Source organism: Solanum pennellii, chromosome 1, assembly GCF_001406875.1.
Source record: "Solanum pennellii chromosome 1, SPENNV200".
Classification (NCBI taxonomy): Eukaryota; Viridiplantae; Streptophyta; class Magnoliopsida; order Solanales; family Solanaceae; genus Solanum; species Solanum pennellii.
Window position 1 is genome coordinate 43,348,462 of NC_028637.1, and position 18,870 is coordinate 43,367,331.

General features: G+C 36.8%; 1 protein-coding gene across 1 annotated transcript; it reads left to right on the top strand.

Annotated features, from left to right (window-relative positions):
* The first annotated feature begins 597 nt into the window (after positions 1-597).
* On the top strand, positions 598-14,532 carry LOC107023633 (replication factor C subunit 3). The gene is made up of 12 exons (XM_015224422.2): positions 598-739; positions 819-930; positions 1,002-1,112; positions 1,189-1,221; positions 2,306-2,474; positions 4,564-4,745; positions 6,257-6,393; positions 6,530-6,628; positions 8,683-8,752; positions 8,839-8,913; positions 9,270-9,315; positions 14,243-14,532. The coding sequence occupies exons 2-12, from the start codon at positions 847-849 to the stop codon at positions 14,299-14,301; spliced, it is 1,065 nt and encodes a 354-aa protein (XP_015079908.1). The 5' UTR covers positions 598-739; positions 819-846; the 3' UTR covers positions 14,302-14,532.
* The last annotated feature ends 4,338 nt before the right edge of the window (positions 14,533-18,870 follow it).

Below are 18,870 nucleotides of genomic sequence, written 5' to 3' on the forward strand. Positions count from 1 at the left end.
TATATATATATATATATAGAATATACAACTATCTAATCGATATACATTTACAATTCACCTCTCTCCCAATTTTTGCCCTCTCTCCTCTCTCCTCCAGTCTCGCTCGTCTCTCTCCTCCCTATAACATGTAGTTACGAATTGTAATCATCAAATTATAACTATGGAGAGGAATTAAACTATTTTTGAGTGGCTATATGTGAAAGTTTCTCATTGAAATTTAAGGACAAAATACAATAATCACATACTTTAAAGGCAAAATTATCATTTATCCTTTTAAAGTTTATAATTACCGAAATCTCTCAAACGGATACAATAATATAAGCGTTTGATATATTAAAGAGAAGGTCAAATACATTAATGACCAAAAAATCAAAGTGCTGATACATTAAAAAGAGGGTCAGATACATGTGTTGATATATTAAAAAGAGGGTCAGATACATTAATGGAGGTTCAAATATATTAAGGAAATTTTTGACTTAAGAGAAAAATGAGAAATTTTGAAAATTTGTAAAATTTATAGAAAATAACAGTAATTAGTAAACCAAAAGGTGGAATTTCTGTAACAAAATCCGAAATTTAAACAGAAGCCCAAGCATGTTATGTGGTGGTGGGTGGGTTTGTTGAATAGGCCCAACCCTAGTAGCCCATGGTAGCACAAAACCCACATTGGCGCGGAAAATTGAAATGTCTGCTTCTACTGAGTAGTGAGCTTGGCAGAGGAAAATTGGTCGCGAATCAGGTTAAATTTCTTCCATTTTTGTGTTTGTATGTGTTAACAAGAACAATCAAAATTCAGAGTGTTTGATATCTTCTTTCAGGACGATTTCTCTTCAACTATAGGTTGAAATGTTGTGGGTTGACAAGTACCGCCCTAAAACATTAGATAAAGTTATTGTACACCAGGATGTTGCTCAAAATCTTCGTAAACTGGTAAATTATCTCTTCACACTTTGTCAATTCTTTCATATACTCAAACTCATCACCCTTATTACTATTATTAGGTCTCAGAGGGAGATTGTCCTCATCTCCTCTTTTACGGCCCTCCCGGTTCAGGAAAGAAAACTCTCATTATGGCACTTCTTAGACAGATTTTTGGTCCAAGTGCTGACAAGGTAATTCTTTAATTCATTGTTTTTTTTTCTCTCTGTATCTAAAAATTTGAAATTTATGTTTGGATGACTTATGCAGGTTAAGATTGAGAACAAGATTTGGAAAGTTGATGTAAGCTTTTCCTTGAATTTCTTTTTCTTTTCTTTTGGAATGCAAGTATATATGTGCATGTGATTTTTTTTTATATCTGCATTCTTATTATTTGCATACATCAATTGATTCCTTTTTTTCTTTCTCCAATATATAACAATTGCCCTTTTTAAAAGTAAAATGCACAAAAATAGTGGAAGATGCTTAACATTCAAGTAACACATACACACTCATATTTTTTAAAAAAAAGCGACAAAGAATAGTTCTAGTTTGTTACTTCTAAAAATTTTTGGTGCACAACATATGTACCTACTTGTATAGATGGTTGGTTAGATTTTTGATGATTTTGATTTATAGCACTGTACTTCTCTTGTAAAGCAATCATCTTCTTCATGTGGTATTAATAAATAACTTGGATTTATTAAAACAAAGAAAACTAATTAAGTAAATCATGAGACATTGTGAGTATCCATGTACATTTTCCATGTTGCTCCAAAAAGAAAGAAGGAAATACAATGAGACTGAAGACTGATTACATTCCCCTTTTTTTCTTTAAAAAATCTTCTGTTTCTCTTTCTCCAGTTTTAATTTAGTCATGTGTGTATATATATTTTCTCAATGTTTGTCAGCAACATATTGTGTGAATTATAGTGTTAAAGAATAGGAAGTTTAGGCAATATGTAAACAGACAATTTTCATTAACTTTTAAGTTCAAATGAAATTGTGCTATTTAAAATGACCTGGACTGAAGTGTTAAAAACACGAGAACCCCTCTATTTCCTCATATTCTCTTCCCATGTCTTTCACAAAATAAAATCTATCAGTTTCAGCACTACTCTAATTCACTTGATGTCTGGAACTGAGTAATTAAAGTACTTATTCATAAAAATATTTTAGTACATTATTTACTAATTAAAAATATCTAATTATCTTTTGCATTTGAGAGGCTTTTCTACCAGTATACCTCTAATCTATCTGTCAAAACTGCAAGAATTTGATATTTAAGAGTTTGGGGAAATGTAATCTCTGAGGGACATTTGGCTAAAGGAAAAAAAGCAAGGAGTGTTTTTTTGCATTGATCTCTCTTAATGGGTTTTCCTCTCAGGCTGGTACTCGGACAATTGATGTGGAGCTCACAACATTGTCAAGCACTCACCATGTGGAATTAAATCCAAGTGATGCCGGATTTCAGGACAGATACGTTGTTCAAGAGATAATCAAAGAAATGGCCAAGAATAGACCAATTGACACGAAAGGGAAAAAGGGGTTTAAAGGTGACTCAACAACTTAGTCTAGTTTCTACTAATTAAAAAGAGTCTTAACAACTTTGACCCATTAAATATATAAAAAGCAACACTTTCTAGCAAACTTGATCCATCGCCTTGACTCGTCCCCCAAACCCATCATCAAGATTATTTAATGAAGGAAATCCAAACTCACATGATCGTTAGCTTTCTCAAGATCCAACTTACATAAAGTACACGAGTCATATTTCGTCTTTCTAAATTAACCACTTCGTTTGCCACCAAAGCTGATTCCAGAATTTGTCATTCTTCCACAAAAGCATTCTGACAAGTAGACACTGTCTTATCCAAAATCTTTTTTTTTAGTCTATTAGAAAGCACCTTAGAAATAATCTTGTAAATGCTTCCTATCAGACTAATATATCTAAAATCCTTTATACTCATTGCTCCTTCCTTCTTTGGCGTAGTAGTCATGCACTAGAACTTCTCCCCAACTCCTAGTATCTTGGAATACTGCAGTGATCTCCATCAACTCACTTCTAACTACCCCCAACACTGTTGGAAATAAGCTAGAGTGAATCCATCACTTGCCACCGCTTCCTGCACTTCTTCTTCATCTATACCCCTTTCCGACCACTCCCTCATCCCGTTCCTTAATTGACTAAATATTACAATGGCTCCCTTCACTTTCTCATCGTCCTTCTCATGCACCTCTCAGTTCACATCTAGAGATTCAATTAAGTTCCTCATCCTAATTGCTATGACAACCCTATGAAATAAGCTTGTATTTGAATTCCCCTCTTCCAGCCACAATGTCCTCGATGTTTGACTCCAACTAGTCTCTTAAGCAACCGCTAAAGCAGCAAGCTACCTTTCTTCCATCTCCTTCCTAATTCTCTTCCTATCTTCTAATGCGTTCATCCCTTCCACATTCCTTATTGTCCACCTCATTTTCTAATTCCCTCATCTTAACTGCCACAATCCCAAACATCTTCTTGCTCCACTTCCTCATATTTCTTTTTAGCATTTTCAACTCGCTAGCAAGTCGGAAAGATGGTGTACCAACAACTTCATACCCATTCCACCAAGTATCTTCCCTACCTTTTTGAATATATTAACACTCCAAAGATGGAGCAGAGGGCCCACCAGATTTACTATCACGTGTTGCCGTAGAATCTTTTGTCAACACAGCCATCTTGCTCTATTTACCTTTCCAACAGAAGTTGCTAGTTAACCATCTCCTTCCTCCTGAAATGTCTTCACTGCCGGCTGCTCATTAGCAGAGCGAAATAAGGTTTGGGTGTCGCTCAGCTGGATGATTTTCAACCCCCCAGCTGCTACTTCCCATTCGTTAACAACGCAATTTCCGATTGCCTCGGAAGTGCACCCATTTCGTAATGGAACCAACCAGGCAAGTACTTGAATTTGTTTGCTTCTTGAGACATATTCTGTAGAAAGAGAGAAACAGGGTTCTCTCGTTGATTTGTTCTGTTGGCATCTTCCCTCAGGTTTGTGGAAGGACATGACCTCCGTCTTCTCTAGAGACTTCGATCATAGTACTATTTGTTGTAGTTACTTTTTTCAGACTTCTTTGTCGTGCTTTCTATGGTATTTGCCATGGCTTCTTATTCACTTCTGTCATTTGTTTTTCAAACTGCTTTGAGTTTCTTTTCCTTGAGCCGAGGGTCTATCGGAAACAACCTCTCTACATCCCAAGTTAGGGGTATCTGCATACATTCTACCCTTGCTAGGCTCCACTTGTGGGGTTACACTAGGTATATTTTGTATGAATAAATGAAAAACAACAAAATCCATAATCTATCTTTTAATAAGGAAAATACATGTGATCTGTTATAGATAATTTATAAAAAAGAAGCATTTCATGTGATATATCATACAAAAGGTTAACAGGACAAGAAGATTGATATTCAATAGTGATTTCTCTATGTTAAGCTGAGGAATTTAAAATAGTTATTGAAATGCCTTATCAGCTTTGAGATATTATTTCGGAATTTCAATTATTTGCCACCAGCATTGTGTAAATGTCTTCTATTATTTATACTTTGTTCATTAGTAGCTGTAAAAGGTACCTAGCTGATATCATGTTGGTACATATTAGTTCTAGTGCTAAATGAAGTTGACAAGCTCTCAAGAGAAGCACAACATTCTCTTCGAAGAACAATGGAGAAGTACAGTGCATCATGTCGCCTGATTCTTTGCTCCAACAGTTCTTCAAAGGTCACTGAAGCAGTTCGCTCACGATGCCTTAATGTGCGAATAAATGCACCAATGGAGGAAGAGGTCAGTGAAATTCAGTTGTCCCACTGTTGATATATTTTCTTTCACCATCTTTCTGGTTTGTGCCACTGCTAATATTACAACATTGTCTTCTTTCCTTTTCTTTTTCTGGTTTTCATACTACAAGATCAAGAGTAGAAGTGTATGTGCTGTTTAACAATTAGCTGCATTTTCTTGGTTCGGGCTTGCATTAGACTAGTGTGTTTATCTGGTCTTTTCTCCAGGGTTTATTTCATGTGAGAATTTCCCTGTAATGACATTCATTGTCGCCAAAAAAGGTGCTAAGTAAAGTTAAATGTTGTGCTAGCTTAGACATGGTGGATTGAAAATGCCATTTCAACTGCTTTGGCTATTCGCTTACCACAGGAAAAGACACTTTTTGAGGAAAGGGTGCCATACATCCTTGAACATAGTTTGAGCAGTCTTTGGTCTTTTATACCAATTTGTGCCTTAGAAACAAGATGGAGACTCATCTAGTGAATAGAGTAACTAGAACAACTAAATGTTGGAGATATACGTAAATAATAATATTGTGCACTTTTTAATTGCTTAAGCTTCTAAATTAGATAAAACAAACTTCAACATTTATTAGAGCACGCACAAGTCCCGGGTCAGTCTCACCATCACCCATTATTAAAAGTAATATCTATGTGCTTGGCTCATGAAAAAAGAATTAAGTCTGCAGTCTGCACATGAGAGGGCGTGTTATAGATGTAACTAAATAAATAATAGTGTGACTTCTCTAACAACTTAAGCTTTTGGAGGAGATGATCACACAGTTCAGCACTAACAGTACGAGAGCAGTAGTTATTTGTAGAATTGTCACATGAGTTTGTTTAAATTTTCTTTACAATTAAATTTTTTTGGTTATACTTGGATGAAATGTAAGAACATTTGTTGTAATTTAATCAATTTTCAAAAAAAGTAAAAAATATATAAGAACATTTGCTCAAGTATGAATTGATCTTATTTAAGTTTATTTTTGATTAATTACGGATATGCTAATTTGAGTTATTCCACTGACATGTTCTAGTTGTCCAGGAAACATTTATAAGATGAAAGTTTTAACTTAAGAAAATACGTCAACTGAAGGACCATAACGCATGTGTTATTTTTTTCCTGTGACATTGTCCCCTCATAATTGAGAAATCCCTGAAGGGTAGTGGGCCTTGTTTGAAGCTCATTGAATAATTGATCCACCTTACCCTTCTCCACTTAAATACCAGGACTTTTTCCGCAGCAGTGTTCAAGCCCTTGCACCTAATCTACACATCACGTTCTGCACTCCTACTAGACTAAAGCCTGGTTGCCTTAGGACCTGTGACTCTACTTGACCTAATGCTTTTTTGACTTTGGTGTGGGACCATCAGGAAGTTTTTGATGAATAAGATTTTTTCTGAATCAAAGTATATATACGACCTAGTCAGTCATTTAGCAAAGAATTGTTGACATGTGGTCCTTTGATTATTCATCGCATTCCTAACTGTTTCTTGTTAATCTTTTTTGTTTGACAGATTGTTAGTGTTTTGGAATTTATTGCCAAAAAAGAAGGACTTCAATTTCCACAGGGTTTTGCAGCCCGCATTGTGGAAAAGTCAAATAGGAATCTGAGAAGGGCAGTTTTAACATTTGAGTCTTGCCGTGTTCAACAGTTGAGCCCTTTAACTGCTGGATACTGATTTATTTTAGTTTCTTGCTAGCTTAGGCTGTTAATTCTGAGTTTATGGTATATTATTTGCACCAAAGTATTTTTATGCACTTGTTGACCCCTTCTTTATTTGTGCAAGGTATCCCTTTACAAACAACCAAACTATACCTCCAATGGACTGGGAGCAATATGTTTCAGAAATTGCATCGGACATAATGAAAGAGCAGAGCCCTAAAAGGTACTGTTGACAGTTAATATGAATAGGGTATTTAATATTCAGCTAGTGCTTCTATAAACTGTTCTTTGAATGTCCAGTTCTGCCACTAGAGGTCGACATGGAATTCAAGACAAGTGGAGATTCGACTTTGAGAGAAGGGAGCTGTAAATTTAAGAGGACACTTGGCTTTTGAGTGCTGAGAGAGGAGTATGTTATAAAAACAGAGAGAAACCTATAAGACTTCACATGATCACCTTCGGTGGCCCAGTGGTTTGGGGTTGAGACTCCCATGTTGAAGGTCTCAAGTTCGATACCCCATGCCAGAGAAAGCAGGGGGTTTGCCTTCTGGGTTGTGCTCGTCTCACCGGGCTTGCCTAGTGCGGGTTACCTCTCATGTGTGATTTGTGAGCTATTGTATAGGAGTGAGGATTCTATCCTGTGCGCATCCAAAGCTTAGCGGCTGCGGATTTCTCTTGTCATAAAAAAGCAAGCAAAGCAAGATTAAATTTCAAGTAATGTAATGAATGACTAGAAATGGGGAAGTTAGTGACTAGAAATAGGAAATTAGAAATTAGTTTTAGAAAACTAGTTGCTTTTATGATTTAGAATCTTAATTTGCATCTCTGCATCTAATTTAAAAAGGTTTCCGAACTTGATTGATAGGGCCATTTCTTCATTTATTTAACTTATTGTAGTTCTTTTTACCATAATCCATACATACCTGTAGTTAGTTTTCTTACATTACACATGCTAATTTATGTTTTCTTCCTATTGTGCCTTTCTTCACTACAGCATGCTGTAATTGTGCTTTGGGCTTAAGCCCTGGCGACACTCCTTCGCCTATAAGTAGAAAAGAGGCGGTAAGAAGTCAAAAGGGGGCATATTGAAATTTATCCTGTCATGGAATTTGTTGATTGCTTTCTTCTGTTAAAGTTAGTAGTTATTTGTTGTCTCAGTTTCTGAAGTAGTTTCCAAATTGAGGATCTGAATGTCTTATTTGATTAATAAATCAGTAATGTAAAGCACAGACAATTGAGCGAGCGAGTCACATATAGATAAGCAATTTGTCTCCAAACTTCTAAAAAGTTGTCCAGGATTTTTTGAAAAACTAGTTCACTGAAACAAAAGAAAATTAAAAAAAAAAAGCAAAAAGAATGAATAGTTGCTGCAATCGATTTACAGAAGTCTCCATCTCCAAGTGAAGATCCTTTAAATTCTTTAAGCCCTTTTCATTACCTTGGATGCACCAAACAAACACATATACTTTATGAACAATGGTTGATACTCCCTTAAATCATTTCCTTTTTTGTTCATTCCATATGCAACCAATAATGCATAGTGTTGCATCACAAATTTCCTCACCTATTTCCCATTAAATGTCAAAAGACGGAATTGCATGCTCTTTAATAAGCAGAGCCAGAAGAAATGTTCAGTTGAAAGGCAAAATCCAAATATTCAAGCACATGAAACACTAGAACAATGTAGTTCAGAGTATATAGATGATCCTGTGGCTATGGTAGATATCCCAGGATCCTTATAAGATGATGGAGGATCTGGTGATAGTTTTGCTTTTTTCTTTATGTTTTTGTTTCATAGGCACACTCCTGTGGATATAGGATATGATGTAAATTTTTGGTTACCCGCTCTGAGCTGATGATTGATATACAAAATATTGCCTTCATCAAGAAAAATAAATAATTACTAGAACAATATTAGGTTTTTGCAGTCTCTGGAGTTTTAACCTTTCTTTGTGTAAAGCTTTATGTATCTTCTTGATGCTTTTTAACACAAGAACTTACTTCATAAAAAAGGAACAATATTCTACCCTCACTATAAGTTGAAAAAAGGAAAACTGTGTGTTTTTGAGCTTACATTGTTTTTCACATCATTTAAGATATTCAACTATTATTCATGCAAAGAAATCATCATCTTTCATACGAAGTTAGGAAGGAGGGAGGTGGGTAACTTCCCATGGGCAATCTGAACAAGACATGTGTCTTAATTGTGCTTATCACCACACAACTACACAATATACATTTGCGTCCTTATATGAACTGCAATGTTCTTTATTACAGGTTATTTGAGGTAAGAGGAAAGTTATATGAGCTTCTAACTAATTGTATTCCCCCTGAAATTATTTTGAAGGTAAGATCTTTTTCCAGGTGCTTTACCTTCTACTCTGTAAGGTGTTACAAACATTTATGTTTGAATGATTCTGCTTTCAACTGCAGAGGCTACTTTTTGAACTATTAAAGAAACTGGATTCAGAGTTGAAGCATGAGGTGTCCAACTGGGCTGCTCATTATGTAAGTTATCGAGTTACATAATGTTTCGTATTAAGTCGATGAGGGTTAAGGAATCAAAGGAATTTCTAAAGGTCGGACTACTCCAACCATTCCCTTATGGTTTGGCTTGAATGATCAATCATTCTGTAGTACTACAACCAAGTATAAGTTAGGATTCAAGTCAATGTATGAACTCAGAATTAATGTTTGTTGAGAGATGTAAAGGGATGCTATATGTTCTTTGTTGAATCAGCCATTAGGTTATGTGCACTTCTAGTGTATTGATAATTCTGCATTTTTCTCGTGCATAAATTAATGTTTGTTGTTTTATAATGAAATAGCTTAAAACTTTCCTTAAGAAATTGTGTGTCTTTCAGGAGCATAGGATGCGTCTTGGACAGAAGGCTATATTTCATCTCGAAGGTATTGCATATCCTTTTAGTTAGAAATCAACTTTGAGCATTATCAGAAAACAGCTTTGACTAGCTGCTTTGTATTGGTTGAGCTCTATTTTCTCAGATGCTGATTTTCTATGTTACCTTTACTTGATCTCTCAGTTGTTTATGCTCTCATACATTGTTTGAAATATAAGTTGCTGTAAGTAACTTATAAACGACTTCTGTGATTTCTTGTCTGCTTTTTTTAAAATTTTTATGTGAACTTAATTTTTGAATACTGGTGTTGTTCTGTTCGTCTAAGAGCTTTGGAATGTTTCTTTTGAAAAATCTTCTGCCACATATTTGATCTGTAGATAGGATTTGCACATGATTAGTTCAGTCTGAAGGGGTTAATAGGATGCTAGTATTAAAGGGATTTTATATTTATATTTGGATAGTGAGCTGATCGGAGCAGAAGCCTGGGAGAATATCACGCGTTAAGAAGCATTTGGATTATTTATTGTTTAGGTCGATAATCCAAGAAATGGGTGATTGGCGATGTATATGTCTTGTGTGATAAGAATGTGCCACCAAGGCTTAAAGGTAACATTTATAAAGTAATTGTTAGACCAATTATGTTGTATGGAGCATAGTATTGGCTGGTCAAGAATTCACGCGTCTAGAAGATGCAAGTAGCGAACATGAGGATATTGAGATGGATGTGTGGGCATACTAAGAGAGATACGATTAGGAACCAAGAAATTCCGGACGAGGTGAGAGCATGTGAAGTGGAGATGCACATATGACCTAGTGAGGAGATGTGAGACGTTGACTATGGTAATTGGTAGGTATGAGGATAGGTAGAGGTAGGCCTAAGTAGTGCGGAGAGGTGATTAGATAGGATATGACACACGTGTTAGTTGTAACTTTACTTACTGCGTGCATGATCTTAGATAAGAGGGTATGAAGGTCGAGGATTAGGGTAAAATGTTGATAGGTAGTCGAATGTTGACTAGTTTACATTATCAGTATTGTTCCAATTATTACTTTTCTACTGTCTTATTCTTTTTTTATTACCACTTGTTGTTTCCTCTACTTCTATTACCGTATTTTTTATTGTTGCTACTGCTCTCTTCTACTTTATTTTTACAATGTCTTCTTCACTACTGTATTTCCTTTCTATACTTGTTATTATTATGCTTTACTTAAGCCTGAGGGTCTATCGAAAGCAACCTCTTTACCTTCACAACGTAGGGGCAAGATTGCGTACACACTACCATTCTCAAATCCCACTTGTGTGATCACACTAGGTATGTTGATGTACCTCCCTTGGGATGCCAAGGCAGCTTTTATAATATGCATTATCTGGTTTAAGAAAACCGAAGGGTACCTTTGTTGAAGTAAGAAACTGAAAAGAAAATAAGATTTATCTTTGCTTGGAGATCGGGATGGATTCTCATTCAACCTGTAAATATTTGCATGTATTGTACTTGTATCATGATTGTAACTTTTGGAACCACGGATAAGGGGAAGGTGAGGATTACAATTCCAGAACCAGCCATGTGTATGGGTAGGGTGAGAAATTATTATAAGAACTCGGTGTATGCCGTACCATACTCTCTCCATTCATAAATATCGTTAGTTCTTGTTTAAGCTTGAAGTTAGTAGTATGAATGATAAATTTGAGGTATCAGTTACCACGTGACATTAGTTGAGGTATGCACAAGCTGTCCCAAACACTATATTCATCCAAAAAAAGAATGATAATTTTCAGTTTTTCATTAAAAAACATTTGATTTTAGTGCATAAGGAATATAAAAAAATTGTAGGTTGAGGAACATGATGGTGGAGATATTGTATCAGTATGGTATGATATCTGGATGAGCACTCAATGGTGTGACCTCTAATAGTCAGTATAGTGGGTTGAGAATCATAGGGTCTTAGGTCCAAATCCGATGAAGCAAAAACACTAGGTTCTTTCTATCTGTCCAACTCTTGGTGGATGGAGTTACTCGGTACCTGTGTTGGTGTAAGGTAGCAGATACCTGGTGGGCTAGCTGTCCCCGCTCCAATGTTCAAACAAAGATATTGTTTGTATATGGATGATCCGTTGTAGCAGCTACTAATGCTTGTAGTAGGGTAGGCTGTGTACGTCAGACCCCTTGGGGTCTAACCCTTTCCTGGAACCTTGCGTGAATGCGGGATGTTTTTTTCACAAGCATGCCCTTCTTATCTGTATATCAATGAATGCTAAGTAGTATTATTTATCATGGATGAGTTCACCGAATAGATTTCATGTCTTTTGTCATCCTACTAGGAGAGAAACTTGCCACCTCTAGAAAATGTGTTTTCAGTTTTTCTTTTTCTTTTTCCTTTCCCTTTCTGTTTTGCTTGCCGAATAAGGGAAATGATTGTTAGAAACTTTTGATCTTCTCATTTTCTTCTAATGAGACGCCCTAATATGCAATCATATCTCTCTACTTTTCAACTTTACTTGAATCAAACCATATTCCATGTTAAAAAGTGCTCAATCTCGGAAGGTGTATGATGTAGATAGTCTATAGGAGTTCCTCAGTTGCCTCACATGCTAGAGTAGAGAGGAACTGAGATTTTCGTAATATCCCTGCTGTAATCTCCCAACACCACCTTGGTGTGAATGAACCTTTTTACCAACCTATGAAAAAGAAATGTTGGAAAAGCTTGAAAGTGATCTATAAGTTACATCCGTCATCATTGACAGTAATAACTTTTGAAAATTGCAAATTAAAAAAATGAAGTAAAACTATTTTTAACACAAGGAAGAAGTAATACTGTTAGCAGAGGCAAAGGGATGTCTAGCATGTGAACCGTTAACCTTTTGGGGGTTGATATATAGGAGAATAAAAGCAATAGTCTCAAGGAACATTCTGGGAAGTACTAAATAAGAGCGATGTCCTATTTGGGGTTGCATGTTAGGTGATTTAGGTCACAGTTGAATGTTTGGCGCCAAATATCAATTTTAAGGAAACTGTTGATATACTGACTTGAGGAATGGATGCATGAATGGACTCCCAAAGTTGAGACAGTCGTGAGTTGAGTTTAGAGACATAAGCACTTCTATGGGATTCAAATTACTTCCAGGTTTCTTATATGATATGCAAACTTCCTGATAAGCTACTGTCAAGGACAACCAACCGTTGCTCAGGATGTAAATTAAATTACCTAAGTTGTCTTTTCAATCATATTGCACATGGATTTTCTATGAGCTCAATATGTCCCTTCGCTGTGAAAAAGACAAAGTTGAGTACTTGATTAGCTTACCCCTGTTAATTTTAGTTGCACCATTTCGGTATTTGGATACTCCAGCCAATGCCCTCCTTTCTCCATGTTATGTGCTCGGGCTCTCCCGAAACACTGCCGCACCCGTATTGGATCCTCCAAATATGCACTACTTTTGAAGATCTAACATTCAGCAGTCAACATTTTTGAAGAGTCTGAGCAATAAAGATGCGTGCTTCATTACTTCTCACATTTTATATCACCAAGGTATTATTATGCTTTGCTCGGAAATCTTGTCAATAAAACAAGATATGGATATGATATTTATCACCAACAGACAATACCAGAAGCTGGGAAAATGGCAGGGAAAATTTTTATGAGCTTTCTGCTTGTGGGATCAACTTTACAGTTTTGTTTATATATATTTTAGTTTATATTGTGTTGAACTGTGTAATTAAATATACTTAAATCCCATCACAGTGAGCACATCCACAAAGGGTTATTCATATAAGCATAGTTTCTCCGTTTCATGAGTTAGTTGTGTTTATGTGTGACTGGAGTGTATGTTAGTGTGGAAGAGTTTTGATGGACACCTACAGAATGATTGAAGCTAAGGAATGTTTCTTCAATTACTAGGGGTGCCTGATTGTAGGAAATAAGACATTAGTTTGTTGTTTACTTATTAGTCTAAGTACTTTTAAGGGTCATTTGGTAGAGTGTATGAGAATAATGCTAAATAGTGTATAAGTAATGCTTGCATTAGTAATGCATCTATTAGTTATGCTTGCATTAATTATACATAGATTATTTTAATGCATTGTTTGGTTTGATACATTAAAATAGTATGTATTTCATTAAAAAAATTATTGACAAGATATCCTCCACTTTTATGGTGGAAAAGATGTAAAAAAGGTTTTGAGGGATAATTGAGTATTTTATCATTTTAATGCATGCATTAAAACCATTGCGTTGCTAATACCTAGAAATTCATGGTATTAATAATGCACACCTTAATAAACAACCGGGTATAACTAATGCGATTAGTTATACATATGTTGAAAAAGAATATCAAACAAGGTACTAGTAATACACAAGGCTAATGCATGCATTATTTTCCTTAATACACTCTATAAACGACCCCTTAGTCTCTCATTTGTAACTTGGAGCAGAAAAAACCAAGGAACTTATCCCAAAGTTGTGCATATCAAATGGGTCATGGAGCAATTTTTTTAGTTTGGGATTTAACTCAAAGTTGGTCACTGGAGGGGAAGGGGCTCAATATACGTTAAAAGTTGATTTTTCTTTACACCCATAAATGATCCAATTAAGAGCCATACACAAATTAAGAGTGAGTGACGATGATAGTCCAATTGTAACAATCAGGGAGATAATATTTGGCAGCAAGGGATTGCTTAATTCCATTCTTTAGCATGTATTTGCAGCAGGTGTATGACTGTATAGTCTGCTGTTTGGCCGAAGCAGATATACTTAATTGGAGAAGCATGATACATGTTCACACTTAATGGTGTCATAAAGATTTAAGCTACAGACCAAACTTGCTCAGTATCACAGTTTTTGTTGCTCAAGTTAAATAGTTCTTCTAGATATTTGTACTAGGATTGACTGTTATTTAAAGATGTGATTTTGTTAACCTACGGTTATGGTTTGATGTGCTTCGAGCTTATTGGTTCCTCGTCTTTGATTTGTTTTTGCAGCATTTGTGGCCAAATTCATGAGCATCTACAAGAGTTTCCTTATTTTAACATTTGGCTAAGATAGAAGATCTGAAGTAGTTGAAACTGTTTGGCAGTAGGAAAAAGTTTTCTTTGTCCATTGTGCTAATGTCCTGTCGTGTTTTAATTTAATTCGGGCTGTACAATACATTACTGTACCAGAATCATATTCCAATTTGATCTCTATCGGAAGGGATTTCTACTGCTAGTATCTTTGCGATTGCCATGTCGCGGTGAGTACAAGGTAATGGTACATGTTGCAGTTATTTTTTCCCCCCATCTCCCTAGCCCCTTTGATGGGGAAAGTGAATGAACTACAAAGAGTAGGTGTATGAAATTGTGGGTCTTAGTTTTGGTGGTAAATAATTCAATTTGCAGCTTATTGCTGTTTCCGACTGCTAGACCTAAAGGAAAAACAAGAAATGACAAATTATGACACAACATTACACAAATGCTAAACAGAGTTGTATACTCAAGTCAGAGCATTACACAAAGGATAACAATCTACTTTCTACCATCAAAGATAACAAGCTTATCACCAATCATACTTTACACGGGGAAACTAAAACAACTTATAATGGAAGTGAAGAGGCAACTTAGAGCAAAAGAAGGTAGATACAGAATACACCTACGTCTTCAAACATTATATTATAACCTACCTGCATAACAGTAAGAATTTGAGGTTCCGGCACATTATAACACTTCAAACATGTATGATGCACCATACATCAGAAACATATGACCTGCATAACAATAAGAATTTGCGGTTCTGGCACATTATAACACTTCAAACATGTATGATGCACCATACATCAGAAACATATGAGTGCCTGATGCTAGAAAAAAAAATCACCCAAAGAAACTAGTAATTCTATATACAGAGAGTTCCTGATCAAGCTTTTGTGTAGCGTGGTGTAATGACCCTCCAGGCATTTCTGTGTACCCGCCTTCTTTTCATAGTTTAAAGCTTTCCTACATGGCACTGACTATTCCATCAGCCCCGGAATGACCAAATTAGGCTAGTTGCATGGCTAACACGAGTATCGAGGCCTTCATTGCAAGTTTAGACCATTAAGTGTTTTAGCCTTAGAAATTTGGCTTAAGGTTGACTTTGCTAAACATTCTTGGGAAACACATCTAAATGAATATTCTGACAGCGCGGTTAGCCCCGTAATGTCGAGTTTGGTCGGAAACGATCTTTTGTTTGAATCCCAAAGCCTTCAGACTTATTCCGAGCCCCTCGGTGGTTTAGGTTAAAAATAACCTTTGGGTGTAGGACCCACTTTTTGTCAAGATGACCTCGTATAGAAATTTTGACAGTGCCATTGAGTCTGAACGTCAAATTTGGTGGGGGTAACATAGTCCTTATGTGCGCACATGATTCTTAACGAATTTCGAGCTACTCGTCAGAAACTCTAAAAAGGCAAAAGCTGAGATCTGGTGCAGCCCTTTTAGCACCAGATTTTTTGGGCTTTTAGTAATCATATATTTGGGCTTTTTAGCAACCAGATTTGCCTTTTAAAAGCCCCATTTATGCTTTCGACCCTCATTTTAAAAGTGTGATATCTTGAGCTTTAGAGCTCCAAACTGGGTGATCCAAGAGGCTAGGTTGTGAGATTTTTTGAGGAGAACGCATTGGTGAGATCGGAAGCTGCTTTGGGACCTTCGTTTGAGGTAAATTATTTATTTCACCTATTATCGTGGCTACTTTGTGAACTCAATTTGTGGGATATTCCATCCATCCGAGCACAACTAAGATGTATCGTGATTTGAGGCAGTATATTGGTGGAGCGGTATGAGGAGAGATATGGCCGACTATGTATCCCGTTGTTTATGTTGCCAGCAGGTGAAGGCCAAACATTTGAGGCCTGGTGGCAAGTTCTAGATATTACCCATTTCGGAGTGGAAGTAGGAGCATATCACTATGGACTTCATTGTGCGGTTGCCTCGAAATTCTAGAGGTGTTGACAACATTTGCATCATTGTAGATCGATTGACCAAGTCAACAGACTTCCTTCCTGTTCGTACTACCTTCAGTGCCAAGAGGTTGGCTCGTATCTACATTCGGGAGGTAGTTCGTCTTCATGGAGTGCCTGTTTCTATTATTTTAGACCAGGGATCACAATTCACTTCGAACTTTTAAAGGGCTTTTTGGGAGGATTCGGGCACCCGTGTCCACCTTAGCACAATATATACCCGCAGAAGGATGTCTAGTCACAACGTACTATTCAGGTCCTTGAGGATACGTTATGGGTCCGTATTATGTATTTTGAAGGTTAGTGGAACTACTCCATGCCTTTGGCGGAGTTTGCATACAACAACAACTACCACCCTAGTATTCAGATGGCGCCGTTCAAGGCCTTATATGGCGTAACGCATCGTCTCTCTCAAGTTGGTTAGTTTAAGTCTACAAAGCCTAGGCCGCGTGGTATAAATTTTCTTCAAGATGCCTTGGATCAGGTGAGGGTGATTCAGGATAGCCTCAATCAGGTAAGGGTGATTAAGGATAGGTTTTCAGGACGACTCAAAGTAGACATTAAAGTTACGCGGATCACAGGCGTCGACTGTTGAGGTTTGCAGTTGATGATCGAGTATTTCTCCAAGTATCGCCCATAAAGGGCATGATGAGATTTACGAGGCAGGGCAAGCTTAGCCCCAGGTATATAGGCCCTTTTGAGATTTTGAGAGAAGTTGGCGAGGTTGCGAATGAGTTAGCTTTACCTCCAGCACTATCGGCTACCTACCCAGTTATCCATGTTTGGATGCTATGTCGGTTTGTTCCATATGAATATCTTGTGCTCAGTATGATTCAATTAAGTTGGATGATCGTCAAACCTATATAGAGGATCCAGTTGCCTTTCTTGACAAAGATGGCAGGCAATTGCGTCCGAGAGCTATTCCTGTTGTTAAGATCCATTGGAGGAATCGCCCAGTTGAGGAGACTATCTGGGAGACCGAGCAGGAGATGCGAGAGCATTTCCCCGACTTATTTGAGTCTTCATGTACTTTTTGACTCTTACTTTCGTCGACGAAAGTATTTTTTTAAGTAGTGGATGTTGTAATGACCCTCTAGGTCATTTTTATGTATTTACCTTCTTTTTGTCGGTTAGAGCTTTCCTATAGCGACCCCAAGTCATTTATGACTTGCTGGCACTGATTGTTCGATCTCCTGATTGTTCGTTTGGGTTTTATGCTCGTTTCCCAAATTTAGAGCTTTTGAAACTTGAATAGTTTACTTTAGTCAAAACATTAGGTAAAAGACCTCAGAAAAGGAATTTTGGCAGTTCCATCAACTCTAGAATAACCACATTAGGATAGTAGCATGTATCGAGACCTTCGGTACGAGTTTGGACCATTAAGCATTTTAGCCTTTGAAATTGGCCTAAGGTTGACTTTTGTCAAAACGTGCCTGAATGAAAATTCTGACACCATGGTTAGCCGTGGAATGCCTAGTTTGGTCTGGAACAACTTTCGTTTGACTCCCGATGCTTCTAGACTCATTTCTATCCCCTTAGTGATTTTTGGTTAAAAATGGCCTTTGGGTGTGTGACCCACTTTTTTGTCAAGATGATCTCGTATGAAAGTTTTTACAGCTCCATTGAGTTCTGATCGTCGAATTTAGTAAGGTAGCATAGTTTGTATGCGCACACGGGATCCGAAAGAATTTTGAGCGACTCGTCGGAGACAAAAAAAATAGCAAAAGTTGAGATCTGGTAAAGCACTTTTAGCAGCCAGATTTAGGGCTCTTAGAAACCTGAATTTTGGGCTTTTAAGTGACCAGATTCGCCTTTTAAAAGCCCATTTCACCTTTCATCCCTCATTTTAAAACTGCGATCATTAGGTGATTCAAGAGGCTCGGTTGTGAGTTTTTTGAGGAGAACGTGTTGGTAAGCTTGGAAGCTTCTTTGGGACCTTCATTTAAGGTAAATTTTTGCTTTCACCAGCTATCATGTTTACTTTGTGAACTCAATTCCTGGAATATTTTTGGACTTGATTTCTCCCTCATTCTAAGTTCGAATTTGATGATTCTAGTGAATATTTTGAGTGGTTTTTCGAGGCGAACGTTGTCATATTGTTGGAATTCACTATAGACATCCCATTTTTGGTAAATTTACTGATTCAAGTGCTTTCTCATTTCTCGTTATTGAGAAAATTGGGGTTTTGGTTGCACGTTGATATTATGACATTTTCGAGCTGCAAATTGTGACGCAGTTCTATGCATGAGCTCAAGACTGATTATGCCCTATTTTTGGGGTTAATTTTGGAATTTCTAGTGTAGTTTCCAGTTTTCCCTTTTTGACACCAAAATGACTCTGTTTCTTACAATTCTAGTGTCAAAATGACCATAATAACGCTGTGGCTATATTGTTTATAGCATGACAACGTTATGAGGCCGTTCAGAAAGGGAAAGCTCCGAAGAAGTGATTCTGTAGCGCACATGATCGACCTACAAGTAGGCTACGTCTTCCCTCTCTTAGATTAAACTCGAGAATGTTAATGCATGTTGATTTGTTGGAATTCGGGTTGGGTAGTTACTGAATCATGCATAGGTGTTTAGAAATGGTGTTTTCGGCCTATTTCAAAAATTATCGAGTAGCTGTGAGCATGCT